Here is a 19,382-nt window from a genome sequence, read left to right as displayed (position 1 = left end):
AAATAGAGCCCGAGCATCAGCAAAAATTGTTTGTTAGCCAATTTGATTGTTAGCCAATCTTTAAGAAAATTGGGTTCTGAGTGGTAGTAGAAAAGTTGCAAAACTGCCAAGCGCGAATCGACGCGACTGCATTTAAAGAATAGTGGATATGGTAAGTATGCATCGTACCCAATAAATTATCTTACTTGTAGGCCAAGTAAACACCCTTGCTTACGCTTCGCCATAAATGAAACGTTTGCGATTGCCTTGGAAAAGGATGCCGTGGATAAAGCTACATTTGATGTTAGAGTCGGCGATACGATAAAACGCGTCATCCGTAAGAAAGCAGAAACATACCATAAAGAATACATAGAAGATAGATTGTTGTCATCAATACCAGAAATCGTCAATCGAAAAAGCGTCATACGAATACCTCTACTCAATGCGCTCATGAGAAAACAAAATCAAGCAGAAACGAAGTCTCATGCTGAGAGCGAGTGTGTATGCAATTTTACGGTTGTGTTCCTGAGCAGAGCGTAAAAAATAAAACAGTCAACAGTTATTTGAAAATAAAAACAAATGCTTTCCTAGCAAAATTAATAAAACATAAAAATTATCTAAAATTTTAAGGAATGACAAAAATTAATGTATTCAAGCTAGCAATATGCTAATTTAGAATCGGTAAAATTCATCAAAGTGTAGAGTCAAAATAATAAGAAATCATGAATTTTTATCACTTTATAGAATAAAACTCGATCTGTGCTATTCACGGATGTAAAAAATAATACCAAGTTTCTTACTCTTCTATATTCTTCAATTCAATCAACCACATATGAAATAAAAGTTCTCAAACCTATTCAAGTAAGCTTTCTATGTTCACTATGCTTAAATGGTACTTTTTATTATCATTATCACTATTACAATTAATAAGTTGAGCATAAAGTTGTATATCGAAATAATTAAATGGAAACGATGGAGTGAGATAGCATTTTTTATATTTAATCAACCATTGCAATAAAACGAAAAAAAATATATTCCCATAAAAACATCATTCACGACAATGTGAACTGCAATTAATAAATTTTACAAGTCCCGCTAATTTGAAATGGCAACGTATTAGTTTCTTCGATTTACACAGAAAGTCAAATTATCGAGACTTCCATCACTAACACATAGACTAGACATGTAGAAAAAACTGATTTAACACCGAAAAAACTGTCTCCAATCAACTTCGTACTCGCTCGGCTCGATATTTGCTGTCTCGGGTAATGAAAGATAGCTCAACGACAAACAAAATAGGGTTTCGATGATTATTTGTGGAAAGGGTGTGAAGCGTTGATGCGCGGTGTGTATATCCATAATATACTATGATTATAATTTATACAAATATTCAACCGAAACAAGTAAGAACGTTGTAAGAACGACTGCGGAATACACATAAGCAATTTATTAGCCAAGTTTAGCTCTAATACTGTAGAAAATTCAGGTTTTCTCAATTTGCCACCTCCTACTGGGCGTAGACTTTTCACTTTTGGCCAGCTCATTGAGCGAGCTAACGGTAAACTAACCGTAAGATTTTGATGCTTACGCTCAACAAATGAAAAAAGTACAGGGTATTTTTTATATGCCACGCCCCTAAAGAGGCGTAACAATATTATTTGGGGTATCGATAGAGGTTACTGGTAACTTAACTATCAAAATTTGAAGCTTCTAGCTCTTATACTTTAGGAGATATAAACTTTTGCGGTTAGCCACGCCCAAAATATAGCAGAATTTCAAAAATTACTATATCTTATATATATATTATAGGTCCGATTCGCCACATTTCATTAATCTTTATAGGATCATAGCATTAGCTTACATACAAAATTAGTGGGCGGATCGGGAAAATTTTAACACTATAAATCGGAGATCTACACGGTTATGTGTTCCAAATTTCAAGTCTCTAGCTTCAATAGCGCCGAAATAAACTGCGTTAATAAGGACAGACGGACAGTCGGACAGATGGACGGAAAGCAAGACGGACATTGCACAAAACACTCATTTCACTTTCTTGAATAAGTATAAAAATTATCGTGATACACTAAAAAGTTCATTAAATGCTTTGCAATATATCGGCTTGCGGAAAATCAGGGTATAGCGGTTTGTATGTAACAGAAGGCGTGGCAGACCCCACAAAGTATATCTATTGATCAGGGCGATGAGCTGATTCGATATAGCCCTGTCCGTCTGTCCGTTCGTTTGTCAGTATGCTTGTACGTGTCGATCTCAGAAGCTATAGGAGCTATACACTTGAAATAGTTTTTCTCTAAAAATCGATAGCTACTCCCGATATTGTATTATCGATCAAACACCTTATCGAAAGCTATTTATTTAATTATATCTCCCACACCTTTAGAGGTAGATCTTATAAATTTGAAATAAAGACTTATATCATTTCGATTTTTGTTGTAATTTAACCCCACCGCTATAATCGAGAGACAATTACCCAGCAAGCATTTGGAAGACTGTTTTAACAGAAATCGTCTTGATAAGACTTTTTTAAGTCCCCTTGACGATTAAAAAACGACTAATCTCCTGGGTGATCGAAAGAAGTCCATAAATGGCCCTTCCCTATGCTCAAAGTGTGGTAGCTTTGAAATACAAAAACGAAATGCAAAGCAATCGCCAAATGAGCATGCAGCTGATTAAAATATGATCAAATTTTGCTTGCTTGGCTGATCCAAAAGCGATTGTTATCTAAGCTTAGATCTAAGTTAAACGGCACTTCTTAAGCACATGTCGAAATGTGCAAATTTTGTCATTCGATCGTGAAAGTGCAAGTGAAGTGCGAAAAAGAAATCTAATAATTGATTTCAATTACATATATAAAATAAAAAGGTGATTATGTCAGTCAAACCCAAAGCAGAAAGGTGCTACGTTGTAACCGTAATGAAAAGTATGTATTATTTTGGAAAATATTTAAAATATTTTGTATTAAATACTGAAAAGTATAAATGCACAGACAAAGACTTGAATACGGTGCTACAAAAACATTTTGTCCATGCCAATGACAGCCTGGCGAAGCGTAGGCGTTTGCCTATTGAAAATTTCATTCGAATATGAGCCAGAAATGATTAAATTGTGACTCATGGAAGACTCTTTTATGATTAAAAGATGTCTCGTGGGAGACTCTTTTATGATTAAAAAAAAGAGTCATAAGCGACTTATCAAGAGTCTTTAATGATCAGAAAATGAACGTAAATATGACTATTTTCAATCGTCGCGCGAATCTTTTAAGACTGAATTATGCTCTGTTAAACTCAAAATATTTTCCAAAATAATACATACTTTTCATTACGGTTACAATGCACCTTTCTGCTGAGGGTTTGAGTGATTGAGATCAATTATTAGATTTGTTTGCACTTCGCACTTCACTTGCACTTTCACGATCGAATGACAAAATTTGCACATTTCGACATGTGCTTAAGAAGTGCCGTTTACTTAGATCTAAGCTTAGATAACAATCGCATTTGGATAAGCCAAGCAAGCAAAATTTGAGTGCATAGAAACAAAGAAAACAAGTAAGAAAGCTCTAGTCGAGACTGCTCGACTACGAGATCCCCTGAACCCTTCGAGCAACTGATATTTCAATAATAATTCGCACATACACACGCACACACACAAACACACACACACACGCATATACAGGCGATTGCGCTTGGGTTGCGCTGCAGTGTTGGCGATATTATGAGAACGTATTTGTGGAATAATTTAATTTCTAGACGTACGATCGTAATGAAACTTTCAGAACGTAATCATGATGTATAAATGTATGTGTATACCGAAGCTCAAGTCTCTAGTATTTGATATACGACTTCTACAAAGATGAGGGTGAGGGGGTGGATATATGGGCGGGGGTAAATTTTAACAAAAACCGAAATTGTATAAAATACGTCTTAATATATGTATTTAAAATTTGGACACTCTAGCTATAATGATGTAGGAGATATAATTTTTTAACTGACTTTCGATAAGGTTTTTATCGATAAAAAAATATCGGAATGAGTTATCGTTTTTTAGTGATAAGCTCGATATGCGCGCGATATATACGGACATTTAAAAAAAAGTTGAAGTCTCCAGCTCTTATATCTTCTGATATCGACGCGTTCATGCATACGGACAGACGGACGGGCGGACAGACAGACAGACGGACAGGGCCAAATCGACTCAGCTCGTCGTGCTGATCAAGAATATATATACTTTGTGGGGTCTGCGACGCCTCCCTCTGCCTGTTACATACATTTCAACAAAACCATTATACCCTGATCTCCCATTTTCAATGGGTTCAGGGTATAAAAACCAAGCAATGATCATATTTTAATCACCTGCATGCTCATTTGGCTATTGCTTTGCATTTTGCTTTTGTATTTCAAAGCAATCATACTTTGAGCATATGGAAGGGTCATTTATGAGTCTTCTTTAGATCGCCCAGGAGATTAGATCGTTTTTTAATCGTTAAGGGGACTCAAAAGACTCATCAAGGCGATTTCTGTTAAAACAGTCTTCCAATTGCTTGCTGGGTATGTGCTCACTTTACAAGGGCTACCAACAGTAAATTTTGGGCTTTACAATCTGCATAGCCATCAAGAGTTGCGTACTCAGGCACATAACTGTGTGTGTGCATGCTAGTAGCCAAAACATATTCTTTAGGCGCCTCAATGCTACCCTTCCTAGAAATAATCATGAAAACGCTAACATTTTGCATGAGCGTGGAAATCGCTTTTAAGATTTCGGTATACCCTTCACTCAAGAGGAAAGAGCCGAGATCGTATAGAGAGAGAATAGAGATAGAGTGTTAGAGAAGTAGGACAAAAAACGCAAAGCGCACACGACGGACCATTTCCTTTCTTTCATTACCAGAGCCAACAAAAACCTAGCCAAGCGAATACGAAGTTAATTGGACCTACTATTTCGGTGTTAAAAAAGTTTGTTCCACATGTCTAGTTTATGTGTTCTATGTTTAGTGCTTCCATCAGACTACGCTCAAAAAAGAATAACGCATAATTTTTTAATAACTAAGATTAAATTATTTAATTAAAATAGGTCTAATATTTAATATTGTAAAGAGGACCAAAATGTCTGTAATTTTTACAAATTTACGAATTTTTTCAACGGAATAGAACTTTTTTAATGTATTGCGATTTCCGATTTAGCGAAGTACAAATTATCGAGACTCGACGATTTTATTATTCAATTATATTTTTATTAGAGCATTGAGTTTTGTTGATATAAAAAAATCCCTGGAAAACCTAGGGCGATGTAAATAAAAAAATTAAGATTGAATGTAGCAAGTGCCTTAATAGAAACTGTTCGACTAAGGGATCGTCCCTTCGAGTAACTGATATCTCAATAATTCTTAGTTTCTTTTAGTATACAAAAGAAACAACATATGCACGCACATGCTTAAAAAAAAAGAATGCACACATTTGACTGTAACTTATCGCGTCCAGAAATAAGTTTATTTACAAGACTACTTAATCAGCTAATTCTTCCGACAGCCGTAGCTCAAGCGCTGTCACAGCGTCAACCACGCATACATTAAGTTGTATTGTATTGGAATATCAGGTGAATGAATACACTATTTTAATCTATTTTACCCAGCGTTCGTCTCTTACATATTCTAACGATGCGGTTGTAATGGTGAGCATTCATTTGCCTATTTTTAGTCTTAATGTATTGCACTTTGTATTTCTATCGCACTGTCTCAAATAGTCTGGATTAAAGCATTCGTTTTTTGAAACTTAATTTTTCTGTTCATTATCACATTCATATATTTTTATGTTTCACTATACTATTAATTTTAATCTGACTGTGTCTGTTAATCTTAGCATTGCTGGTCAGTCGGGAAAATAAATTACACCTACCAGATTAGTAATAGTATTGTCATCATTTTATTTAAATAAATAAACAAATATTGTAGGCCAAAACATTAATTTTTAAATATAATTGTAAGCTTATTTCTTTGTCGCTGACGCAATACGGAAATGTTTTCACTTATTTATTTTTAGTCTAGTGTCATATTGAAACAATTAAGTTGAGATTTTATAGAAGTATTATTTTTATTGAATTGGTTGTTAGGAAACACTACATTTTTTGCTAACTATTAAGAAAACATAACATTTTCGTTTTAGTTAACGACACTTAAAATGTTTGCGTAATTTCTAATTTGTACATATTTTAATTTAACAAAAACAAAATCAAGATTATTAAAGCTAGGTAATGCATATACACCTGTACAAAGAAGTTGCAATAGATGCATTTTTCGTACCGACGGTTTTTATAAAGGATAGGGGAATCCAGAAGGACAATTTAACATCCATTAGAATACTTTCCTAGACCTATAATTATTATTTTGACAATATAGTTCTTGTGACATTAATGGTTAGAAAGCTTATCAATTATCGATTATTCGTCATGTTGTGAAAAGGCAACCAACTCGGCCCACAATCTTTACGGATCCATGAATATAGTCTGGTGACTGTTCAATTCTTCCTTCTTGTGATGTATCCTAAGACAAAAACCTTTTATAGCGTTATTAACATCCGGAAGTAAACCAGTCGATGGATAGCCTTGGTATATGTTAAGAAAGAGGTGACCAAGTTGGTTCAAGCAGAATTCATACAATATGGTGCACAATCCAATCTAATGTATACACTCTGAGTGAAGTCTAGTTTAATTAAAGTACAGTATTAAAAATAGGACTAACTGTCTTATCATGTCTATGCATAACGTAAGAACAAGTTTAATCAAAGCTTTTTGTCTGATAATAAACTAATATATTTACATACTTAATCATCGAAATTTAATTCATATATATAATTTAATTTATTATATTTCATATATATATATATATATATATATATATATATATATATATATATATATATATATATATATATGTATGTATATATGTACATGATAATATATAAAAAATTAATAATATATAAAAATTGTATAATATATTGAAAAATACATTCAAATTAAATTAAATCCAGCAAATCTTCCTTCTAGGGCTCATCTCAATACGTCCAGATTAATTATCATTGTTTCCCTCATAGATAACCGATTGGCTTATTTTGTTTCTATATTTATAATTATTATAAATTGTCGAAACACTGTTGTCGAGCTGATCACGTTCATTTCGTCTTGACTATGATTCGTCATCATTTTGTAAGATTTAATTTTTTTTTTTTTCAGTTATTGAATGTTTAACATTGAATTTATTTGCTCGAGCCATATTTACAGATTCGTCATTTCCACTAAGTTGCATATTATGTTTACTGCCTGTCAATGCAAATATTGGATCGTTGTTGTTACGTATAAGGTCATGATTCTCCCGCGTGTGTGTAGATATATTTAAGTTACTGATCCTTTCCTGAGATAACAGTTCATTGTAATGTATGTTTTGTTTATTTATAGAAACATTCTTGTTTTCTTTTCTCCATAATAGAATAGAATTGAACCATTTGTTTAAGCTGTTCTTGATTTATACTTGTTTTTCCTTGAGAGATTAAAGAAGTAGCGAGTTTAGAAGCGAGCTCAGTTGTGTCTAGTCGATCCTGGTTTGTATATAACACATTAGCAGTTAACCTGCTAGGTGGCTTATTTTCAAGTAAATTCATATTGTGCTCTGTTTTGTTGGCTTCCAGTTCTAGCTGTAGTGTTGTTGAATGCTTTAGTAATTCTTCGGTAGCATTAATGGCCTTTCTTAAAGCGCGTTCTTGAGTTGGATCTAATATTTTTGAAAGTAGAAGACCCGTAAATTTTTCTTTTGCTGTTTCTAGGATAGCACAGTTTTCACTTGTAAGTAGTAATGTATTTGCCTTTGCTGGATTTAATTTACAAATTTGCAGTGCTTTAGCTAATAATTCTGTGATGCTAGGTCCCAAACTTCCCAAATGTCCCTCTAGTGCAGTTAGAAGGCGAAGTACGTGAATAATATTTACATTGCTCTTGCTTTTATTATATATTGTAACATCATCGCTTTTTATGGATTCTTCACATTTCAATGGATTTTCGGGAGTCTGAACGTGGTATTTAGAGTTTAATAAGTCGTCGTTAGTCATTGGCAAACATAACCTTTCGCGGCATTTTGTTTTGATATTTTCGATATCCCGATTATACAGTTCCTCCAAGCGAGAGTTAAAAAATGGTATCCATTCATTTTGATAATTATACGATCTATGATTTATGCCAGTGGCTATAAGTTCATCTTTACGCCGCTTCCAGAAATTTTGCCACTCTTCCCTATACATAGGGTGCTCTTCGGGATCTGATATATATAAATCATATTTCGTATTTAAATCACGAACATTTTGGTCAACTAAATGTCTATAAGCTTGCCAAACATCATCATCTCTTAATGGGGACAAAGATTTACGTTCTACATTCCATTGCGATATAATAAAACGATTTGAACGTATTCGCTTTCGATCATATGAGTTAGATCTTGATCGACTACGTTTAAAAGTTCCAGACGATTGTTTGCTACAAGAACGTTGATTCTGTCTAGTCTCTCTTAAAAACATATCAACCATTCGTTTATGAGTTTCATCATCGACAGTCTCTACTCTATAATTTTCATTAAAAGGCTGGTGGGCATAATTAGCTTCGACATTTTGATTTATAATTTTATGATTATAGGGATTAAAAGTATTAAGTAGGTCGTCGTTATTAATGGTAGTAGTCTTTTCAGCAGGATATTTATAATTGCTGGAATTTTCAATCAACAATTCGACTTCTTTCAGGTCTACCACATGCGTAAACGCTGGTCCTAGCATTTCAGAGGCATGTTTTCGATTAAGGACTGTTGAAATAATATGTTGTTTATTTTTGGAAAACGAGTATTCATAACAAGGATAAATTGTCTCACGTCCATGATATTTCTCAATAGCCTTTGCCAATTTTTCTAATATTGAAGGCAGTATTTTAAAAATGTGGTGTTCAGGTATATGTGAAATGTATTGCCGATACTGCCGTAAGGCTGTCGGAAAATGTTTTTCACAATATGTTAAACGATGAGTATAGCTCTGTATATGATTATTCATTGTTTTCTCATCAGTCGTTATATTACATAAAGTACAATAATAGTTAGCAGTTCCATCATTAAGATTTTTCATTATTTTAATAACGTACTCTACTCCCAGAAGTCCAAAGATTTCAGTTATAGTTGAGTTCGAATGAGAAATAGAATCACAATTTTTTATCGGTACACATGTTGAGCTGTTTTGAGATTTTACTTTTCTTGTCCCAAGGTGTTGGGGAGTTATGTCTAACTCATCATTATTTTTGCTTTTATTGCGATTTGAAATTCTGATTGGTACTATAGATGTAGGAAACGAGTTGTCAGCCTCAGAATTTTCTATTAATTTTGATATAGGAACACATGAAATGTTTGATTTTCTTGTTGATGATGTCGGATTTCCCCCAATATCAGGCGGCAGACTCAATTTTTCTGAAATTGTTTCAACGTTGGTTGCATTAACAGCAGTATGGTTTACTTTGTTTTCGGATACGCATGTCGGTTCCTTAATAGTTTCAAAGTATTTTGATCTATTACTTTCACACTTTACTGAACTCTGTTGAACTAACTGCTTATTAATTTGATGTGAAAAAACAGATTTTCCAGTAATCCTTTCATTTTCATCAGATTTTCTATATTTATCTATATTAGATATTTTTACTTTTCGAATCAGTCTTTTATTAGAACCCAAATTAAAATTGGTTATTGTAGGTTCTTTATTTTTGAGATCAATATCAGTAGATAGAGCTTTATTTTTTTGCAGTTTAATAGAGTCTGATTGATGCTGTGTTTCTCCTGCTTGTTCTTTATCTCTCGAACATTCAACCATGGCAGATGCTGGTAAATTTTTAACATTGTTATATTTATTTGTTGAAATATTATCCTCAGGGAATTTAGAAAGGAATAATTTCGTTACAGATTCCATTTTAGCTAAATGTTTCTTTCCATTAAGGTGACTAATTAAATTCATGTTTCCATATTGAACAACTTCGCAAACATTGCATAAATATTTTTTCTTCAATTCGTCTGTGCAAACAACTAGTCTTTCTAGCTTGTTTACATTTTTAGTCATAAATTCAATTTGAATCACTTCTTTTAAAGACAACGTTAATAATATTTTTGAAAATTCTGTTTTTTCAAACATTTTTTTACATTTTGTAGCCATTATGATTATGAAGCGGTTAACACAAAAGAAATTTAGTGTAAGATCTGCATATGGTCGACGATTTTTTTAATTAAATATTTATTTTATATATTTATTGTGATAAGTATTCGTAGCTATAAAATTAAAGGGAAAAAACCTGTATTGTAACATAAGACATATAATAAAAAATACACGTATATTAAAAATTTTGCATAGATGTGTTTGATTTATGGAATCTAACATGATTTGATTTATGGAAACAAGCAATTCTTCATTAAGTTAGGTTAGAGTAGGGTTTTCCACAGATTATTGAAGTGCTAATCGTACTTACTCACTAGAATTATCTGTTTACCATAGATACTACCCTGAAGCAAACTAATAAAATTTCAATTTCGATTTATTTAAAAATATAAGAGAAATACTCATTTAAATAAATATATAAAAATTTTGAAACAATGAATTCGAATCCGAGTCTTCTCAATCTAGCGCCACTCCGCTAATCACGCCGCCACTTCACTCTTCGAAAATTTAATGGCAAAACTGAAAAAGATTCACTGATGCAGCGCCATCTAGCAGAACTAAATGAAACTAACTTCTAATGTGATTCTAAGAATATGCTAGAAGTTTTAAAGTTTTAATGTATGTGTGCACACGTATAGGAAAACGGTTGTAGCTGCTGCACGTGCGTTTGTTAATTGGCCAATCATTTTGTTGTTTTTTAACGTCGATTGACTTAACCGATAATAAACAAATATCGATTTTTTAAAATAAACTCGACATCCGCGCAGTATATACGGTCATTTTAATAACAAAAATCAAGTCTCCACTCATCAAGTCTCTTATATCTTCTGAAATCGACGCGTTCAAGCATACGGACAGACGGACGGACGGATAGACAGGCGGACAGGGCAAAATCGACTCACCTCGTCGCCCTGATCAAGAATATATATACTTTCTTCTTTCTGATTTCCCATTTTTAATATGTTCAGGGTAAAAAAACAAATTAATGAATGCAATAGTATACTAGAACTCTGATCCTTGAAAGAAGTTGATCATTCTACGCTTGTTTTATGCAGTTTTCTCTATATTCAATACCGTTTTATACACCTTCACGAAAGTGAAATGATTATAGCGCAGTTGATTTCGGCACTGTTGAAGCTAGAGACTTGAAATTTGTAACACATAACCGTGTAGATCTCCGGTTTATAGCGTTCATAGTGTTCCCGATCCGCTCACTAGGGGCATGGCAAATCGAAAAATGCATTTTCCGATATACCAGAAATCATATTAGTTGATGAGCTAGAAAATTGAAAACGTAGATCCGCATCGACCACCCAATATCACGGCTATGACGGATGTATTATATGTCTACGCCTACTAGAGGCATGGCAAGTCGGACCTGAAGATATAGTGATATTTTAAATTCTGCTATACTTTGGTATATAAGTTAAGCGCTCCCACACTAGAGTACTAGTGATTGGGGACGCTGTGTTAGGTTCTTGTGAATATATAACAACTTTGTGTTCAATGAAATAATATATTTTATATAATTTGGAACAATAGGTCTAAACTCTCTCTAGTCCGAATATAAACTGAACTAAATCCGTTCAACCCGTTAGGTTCCTTCCTTGAATGTCTGACTGGACTCTCCAGCCTCCTTAGATTATCGAAAGTCTTAACTCTTCCCCATCTAAATATCTGCGTCCCGCGGATCAGGGTTTCATATGTATATTATAAATATATAGATTGTCCAATATAATGATCAGGATTCATATGTTCATTATAACGATATAAATTGTCCAATATGATTTTTATCCAATATAAATTGCCCAATATAATGATATTTATCCAATATAAATTTAGTTCTAGAATCCATAAATTAGCATAAAGAGGGCCATCGATATTCATTTAGTAATCATTTGTGGTTATGACAATACATCAAACATTGTAAGCGCATCTATTTTATTCCCTCTGGCATCGCGGAAACTAGGAAGGATATACCACGTATAAAATGCTGTGGATGCTATAGGTGCTAAGGAAGTTAAGGATGTTAAAAGAGGATTATAACAATATAATTAAATGTGAATTTTTGCAAAGTAATGGGGTTAAATTCCTTGCCATAACATAATACAATAAATAATAAATAAATTTCTAGCAAGTGTTGGTGCACTAGATAATTCTATAACATAAAAGAAATCGTGGCAAAATGGTGGTATTGGCAAAACCTAGGTTCAAATCCTTGCCGAGACGACTCTTAAAACGAAAATACAAGAAATTTGCAGGCAAAATGGTGGTACGAGATTGATTCTCGTATCGAGGTCTAAATCCTTGCCGTAAGACGTTACAATTTCCACCTGTGTTGAATGATGGGTTTCCGTATAAATTAAAAGAAACCTAGTGGTCTTCATAAATCACACTTAAGAAAATAGGAGAAAAAGGAAAAGTTCACATTTAATTATATTGTTATAATCCTCTTTTAACATCCTTAACTTCCTTAGCACCTATAGCATCCACAACAACGCCAGTAAAGCGCACACTTTTGGATTGTAAGCATCCAAAGTTTGCAGTTAGTTTACCGTTAGCTCTTTCTATGAACTGACCAAAATAAGATTTCTACGCCCAGTAGGGGCGTGGCAAATCAAGAAAAACTGCATTTTCTTCTGTATAGAGTTAAACTTAGCAACTAAATTGCTGATGGGATGTGAATGAGAATTCCGCAGTCGGTGACACCCGACTGCAACGTTCTTGCTCTAAATGCATTTCAATAATGGAATGTGTTGGGCGTAAAATTGGCATTCATACGCATACTTCCTTATATTATTTGATATTTTAAATACTGCGAGTGAAAAGGAGTGATTCACCATCTGAAACATTCATCTATATATATAATTATATATATATTCAATATACGAACATACAAATTGAAATTATCTATTTCTATCGATATAACAGAGAGAAAACTTAAGTAAAAATATATGTATATATATAAACACTAACACGTTTGGCACACTTTCTCGAGAATTAGTTCCCAGACCACTTCTTATTTGCTCGGCTCCTCACTTTTAGGTTCGTGCAACGAAAATATGGGAGCCACTGATGTACATTTTTTTTTTTAAGAATAAAGGGAAACATCTCCGTAAAATACGCCAAAATATTAAAACAAGTAAAAATGCTCTAGTCGAGACTGCTCCACTAGGAGATACCCTGAACCCTCCTGAAGAGAAATGATTTTGTGTTTCCATATATCAAATGCGAAATGGTCTGGGATCTAATGATCGAAAAAAAAGAGTGCAAAACGCTTTACACTCATGTACACGGGACTAGTATGGTATAGCATTCAAAGAGCTCGAGACTTAAAACTTAGTATACATACAAAATCACGTTGAGAACCTATATAATGATAATTATAAATGTATACTAGATATATATATCTAACTCCATATGCAAATGACAATTTGAAAATTACTAGTACTTTACCTTAAATTTACGTTACTTTACAGTGCGGCTAAAAATTGCCAAGTTAGGCTGATGTCACGAGTGGCCACAATAAGCGATGCGATAATATTGACCGACAATGTGTGAGAAAGGTCTACATGCAGATTTAAATGTAATGGCTTAAAACATGTCAGCGTGTAAGTAAGGCCAGAAGAGAGCCAAAGCGCAAGGTAAAGCAAGATTCAAGAAATCATACGTATACGTATGTTTGTGTTGCTTGATGAGCTTAAATAACCGTTGATTGTAGCTCAGCAAATCGCTGCGATAATTATTGCTTATGGCATCGCATCGCTTATAGCGATCACTCTGACATCAGCCTTGGGAAAAAAAATTGTATATATATTTAATATTTATAAAAATAGAAAAATTGTAAAACTAAATATCTTTTATTGACCTTTCAAAAATATGGATAAATACCTCTTGGAGTGTGGCAAATCAGAAAAACGATATCTTCTAATATTGACAATTAGGACTCCATCTTGCCTGCCAAAATAGATTAAATCTTCATCATTCCTACATATATATTAACATTAACATAATACTTTTTCCACTAGAAAGCAAAGCCAGAAACTACATATATAGCGTGACTCATTCGGGAAGCCCATATATTTTGACAGTCGATATCTTAGTGACAAATCCATTAATCTAAATGGATATGTAAATAAATTATCTAATAATCCTATTGATTTTTGTTATTGTCAGTATAAAACTAAACTAGGAGGATAGGATAACTCACTGGCAAATTTTTGTTTAATATACACACATATGGTATCACATTGATACACACACATACAAACACATGTATACATAAGTAGACAGTTTATAAGGGTATGGAACAGTATAATGTTGCTACGCGTCCTAAACATTTTTCTGGTTAGAAACGCATAGGGAATGATGTCATACCAAACTAATTGATTTAATATGATTACATATGTTATAAACAGACATAGTTCAGATAGAAACCTACTGAACTTAAATTTATTATAAAAAGTTATATATAGTGATAACTTACCAGTTTATTTTAAGCTATCCAAGTAGATTTTCAATTGTAATCTTAACTGGCTCTGAATCCAAATATATTGTATATTTTTCAGATAGAACGCTTAAATATTGAATATATATTCATACAATATGCTCATAGATGTATCTGAAATTTACATACAAAAAATCTAGTCAAATGGATATATATTAGATATACATATATACATACAATTTTTAACCTTTTGGCGTTCAATGAGCTAGATTAGAGAATACAAAACCATCCGAGTAATTGCGCAGTTTATATATTAATCCCCACAGAAATTTGCAAAAACAAAAATAAACTTAAATTTCTCATACACACTGCGAGGAAGAATGACTAAAAATTTCGACCACAACGAATCAAATGAAACAATATGTTTTATATATCGGGTAGTGATGGCATGACGCCGATAGCAAAACTAATGTAATTTGAAAACCATTGCTTAGCAGTGCTGCCTGGTTTGAGACATGAAAATAGCAGAATCACCTCTAAAAAATAGCTGAAAAAAGCTTGAAAAAACATCAAAAATAGCTTAAAAAATTGCAGAACTCTATTTATGCATTTTATTGTTATGTAATTTAGCAAAAACTCTGCATTTGCAGTTTATGAAATATGCACGAGTCTTGTCCGACCCATCCTCAACACGAAATTTTTGCTTATATTTTTTGTCCATTTCTTAATACACACATCGCAGAGATCATTACGTACAGTTTGGGACTTAATCGAAAAAATTTCTTTACTTTAAATACTGAAATGAAATGAAATGTGTGTAGTAAACTGACTGGCGAGTAACTCGCGATTATACTTAAGCACCTGATTTCATTTCAATGAATGCATTTTTGTAAATACTTGATATGCACATGTCAATACAGCTTATAAGTTTTTTTACTTGCATGCATGTATATATAATAACAGGTGCAAAGGATTGCATTCCATTAGCTTAATGAGCTTAATCAGGTATTACATATATAAAAAAAAAATGCATTCATTGAAATGCACTTGTCGCTTTAGCTAGTCAATACAGCTACTAACATAAATATAAGCGCGCCTCTTCAATCGAGCCCAAAATCGTTCACATCATTCTAAGTTGAGGCAGGCACACGCCAATGTTCATCTCCCATGCACACATGCCCATATACACACGCACATATGAAATCACATAGGCATACAAATGCTTCTACAAGTGATCTCCCATAATTGTAAGCATCGCAGCCCATGCATACACACAATCAAATGTATATATGTACATACATATGTACGTATGTATGTATGTGAGCACTTCACAAGATCGACCAAATGCAAATGATGGTCTTTAAAATTGCTACAGGCAGCAAGAGCTTCGCACACAGGCATACAAATACTCGTAATACATGTAGCAAGGGAGAGTGTGTGCGTGCACATTCGTCGCGAAAGCATTTTCACTATGAGCACCAACGCTTTCATACCCTTTCCACAAATAATATCGAAAATATATTCGGTATACTCTTCGCACAGGAGGGAAGGCATGGGTTCTTGCTGCGAAGAAATTTCAATTTTCGTGAGCTGGCAGCTCAGAGCTGCTGCTTGTGCTCACATGCATACACACATATACACATTTGAGAGAGAAAAGAGCATCGAGATAGAGAGAGGAGAGCAAGGGAAACATTGAACATAGAGGGATCTTTTGTTCAACCATCGACCATCACGGTCGAGCGCATGAAGCGAAATGATTGTGCTCTCATATTATTTTGTAGTCCGAACCCTAAAAGTGATGAGCCGAGCAAATACGAAGTTGACTGGGAGATTACTCTCGAAAATAAGTGTGCAAAACACTTTACACTACGTGTCCGGTCTATGTGCTCTCTGGTTAGTGATAATACTATCGAAAATATTTTCAAGTTCAAAAACAAAGCACGGAGCTTCGAGCAGTAAAAATGCTGCACGACAAAAACAGTGCATTGTGAGCGCTCAATCGAAATGGTCCCGATTCCGTATGAAGCAAAGCTATGTGCAATTTGTCCTACTCTCTTTCTCTCAAATTCTCTCTCTCGCTCTTTATGGTCTCTGAAATCATCGCTCTCAGCAGCACACAAAAATGAAATTTTATTTGCGACGATACCAACTCATTCCTTTGAGTGAAGGGTATACCAAAATTTGTAAAGCGTTTGCCACGTTCATACAAAATCTAGCGTTTTCAACATTTCTATGAAGGGAATGAAAGAGTTGGTGCGCATAAAAAAATGTTTTCGCGAAGAGCATACACTTACACACTCGCCCTTACTAAATGTACCATGAGCATTTGTATGCCTGTATGCGAAGCTATTGCTGCCTGTACCGATTTTAAAGCCAAGCATTTGCATTTGGTCGGTCTTGTGAAATGCACACTTACATATGTATAAGTATAAATTTTATTGTGTGTACAAATGGGATGCGATGCTAACAATTATGGGAGATCACTTGTAGAAGTATTTGTATGCCTGTGTGCCTTCATATGTGCGTGTGTGTATGTGCATGTGTGTAAGTTAACGACAAAAAATGTATGCCAAAATAATAAATTAATTAATTAATACTTTGTGGTACTGTGATCGGCGAGTAACTCATACACATATTTTTTTTTATTCGTTTATTAGCAACTTTACCAAGATGTGTTTTGGCGGCTAAGGGTAGCGCACGATGCTTGCGGGATGTCCGCTCTAATGGAGCGGCCCAATGTTTCTTTCAGACAGCGCCTCTTATCTAGGAAGCGTCCGCATTCGAATACGACGTGGTTGGCGTCCTCCACCAGACCTCGTCCACACCAAGAGCATTCGTCGGTTTCATCGTGGCCAAAGCGCTTCAAGTAGCTTCCTCACTGTGTTTGCGGTTTACCCATGGCTCATGCTCTGGGCGTATGATTGCTGCCCGTATAGCTATCGAAATGGCTCCATGTTGCTTCCCGAAAGAGGGATGACGTGATCCAGGGATGAGGATGATCCAGCCCGACTGAAGGTGAACTCGTGGTCAGTGTTGAGCAGTGCAACATCTAGTGTTGCGAAGATCTCCAGTAGGATACGGCCTCTGGCATTTGCTGTGTGGCTGCCCCATTCTAACGCCCATGAGCTTAAATCTCCTGCTAAAATAGCCTTCCGACATATAGCATCCTCGGCAAGTTCGTCTAGCACCGTTGTGAATTCAGTGGGCTGCATGCTGGAAGCCAGATAGCAACTGTAGAGCAATAAGTTAGTATTTGCGTCTGTTGCCCATGCTCTATGGCAGGCGGACCTACAGTGATGTGGCTCACTTAGAAAGGCTACGTCTATACATTTTTCTCTTATGGTCTGCTCTAGTAGATCTTGGGCAGCAACACACTGATTTAAACTGAAGAAACCTTAACATTTTATTTTGCCAGCAGCTTCTCGGTAGAATGGGCACTTAAATCTGTCTGCTTTTACACTGTGACCCATCTCTCCACAGTCGCTGACGCAGTTAGCTCCAATATGACCGTAATCGAGGCACTTGAAACAGCGTTTAGGCTGTTCCACGGCTCGGATACGGCATACTACCCATTCTATTCTGATTTTGGACAGCTCGAGCAGAGTTTTGGCTTTCCCAATTGGAAGAGCAACCATAGCTCTTTGCTTCCTAACAAAAGCTGGTCGAAGCGATTTGACAGCGACAATGGGGAGTGAGCTATCCTTCAGCTCCACCCTAATTGCCTCCAAGATCTCCTCTTTGCTCGCTAACTGATCTAGATCACGAATCTCAATTCGAGCCGATTCGGTAAGTAAGTAAGTGAGCCGATTCAGTAAGGTAAGCCTCAGCGCTATGCTCCGGCTTCCTACTCAATTGCAACAAAAGGTCCCCCTTGGCTGTCTTCCTAATGCCTTGAACGTCGCGACGTCGTCGCTGCTCAGATGCTTTAAATTTGGTTCGCTCTTGACTACGCGTAGCATGTCCGCATAGCTACAACCACCTACGCCTGAAATTGCAATCGCTTCAGTTCGGGGACGTTTTTGCATAGGCTTTCGTCCTTTGGCAACTGTCCAGCTGCTCGGGTTTGTCTGTCGACCTGCCTGATTTAGATTTTCAGCTGTAGCCCGCAGATCCATTGGCTCTTTTGGGTTCGCTGCACTTTTACTGTTCGGCGTGGTCTGTACTTTACAGTTTTTAACCGGTCGATTACAAAACGCTTCGGACGTCTTGTGGAGACTAACCAGCCTAGCCAGCTCCTCTCCCATTAAAGCATTTATATGCCGCTGGCCCCCAAATAAGGCAGACAAACCCTCTAGGGGCTAACGCTTCATTTAGTGATTTGGGTGCCTGGCACTCAACTATTGGGGACTGATTGGAAGTCAAAGGCTGCGGCAACGCCCTCTGTTGTTGCTGCGGCGATCGCTGCAACGAGGAACGGCGCGCGAAAGCTTACAGCTCGTCCTTCATCATGGCATACATTTTTGCTCCGACTACCACGGCGTGGAACCTGTAGTGGGCAATGTCTACTAATATAATTTAAGTTTATAGACCGCAGTAACTTAAACTCAGCTTAACTACAGCGGGAGCCCGAAAGTATGCACTACTTTTATTAACTGTTACTTCATTCCAGCAGTTAGGTTGCTGTCTTTGCTAAGACGTAGCAACTCACCAAAGTTAGTGAGTAGCTGATTGTCCGCTGGAATTTCCAGCAATACTAAGTGCAATACTGAGTGCACCTGATTTTTATT

General features: G+C 35.3%; 1 protein-coding gene across 1 annotated transcript; it reads right to left on the bottom strand.

Annotated features, from left to right (window-relative positions):
- Positions 1-7,226: 7,226 nt before the first annotated feature.
- LOC115565430 (uncharacterized) lies at positions 7,227-10,308 on the bottom strand. The gene has a single exon (XM_089261112.1). The coding sequence runs from the start codon at positions 10,206-10,208 to the stop codon at positions 7,431-7,433; it is 2,778 nt and encodes a 925-aa protein (XP_089117238.1). The 5' UTR covers positions 10,209-10,308; the 3' UTR covers positions 7,227-7,430.
- Between the last annotated feature and the right edge of the window lie 9,074 nt (positions 10,309-19,382).

The sequence above is a fragment of the Drosophila navojoa genome, chromosome 2, assembly GCF_054131105.1.
Source record: "Drosophila navojoa isolate 15081-1374.11 chromosome 2, UAZ_NAV_1.0, whole genome shotgun sequence".
Lineage (NCBI taxonomy): Eukaryota > Metazoa > Arthropoda > Insecta > Diptera > Drosophilidae > Drosophila > Drosophila navojoa.
The sequence above is the reverse complement of the archived record's forward strand: the minus strand, read 5'-3'. Positions and strand labels throughout refer to the sequence as shown.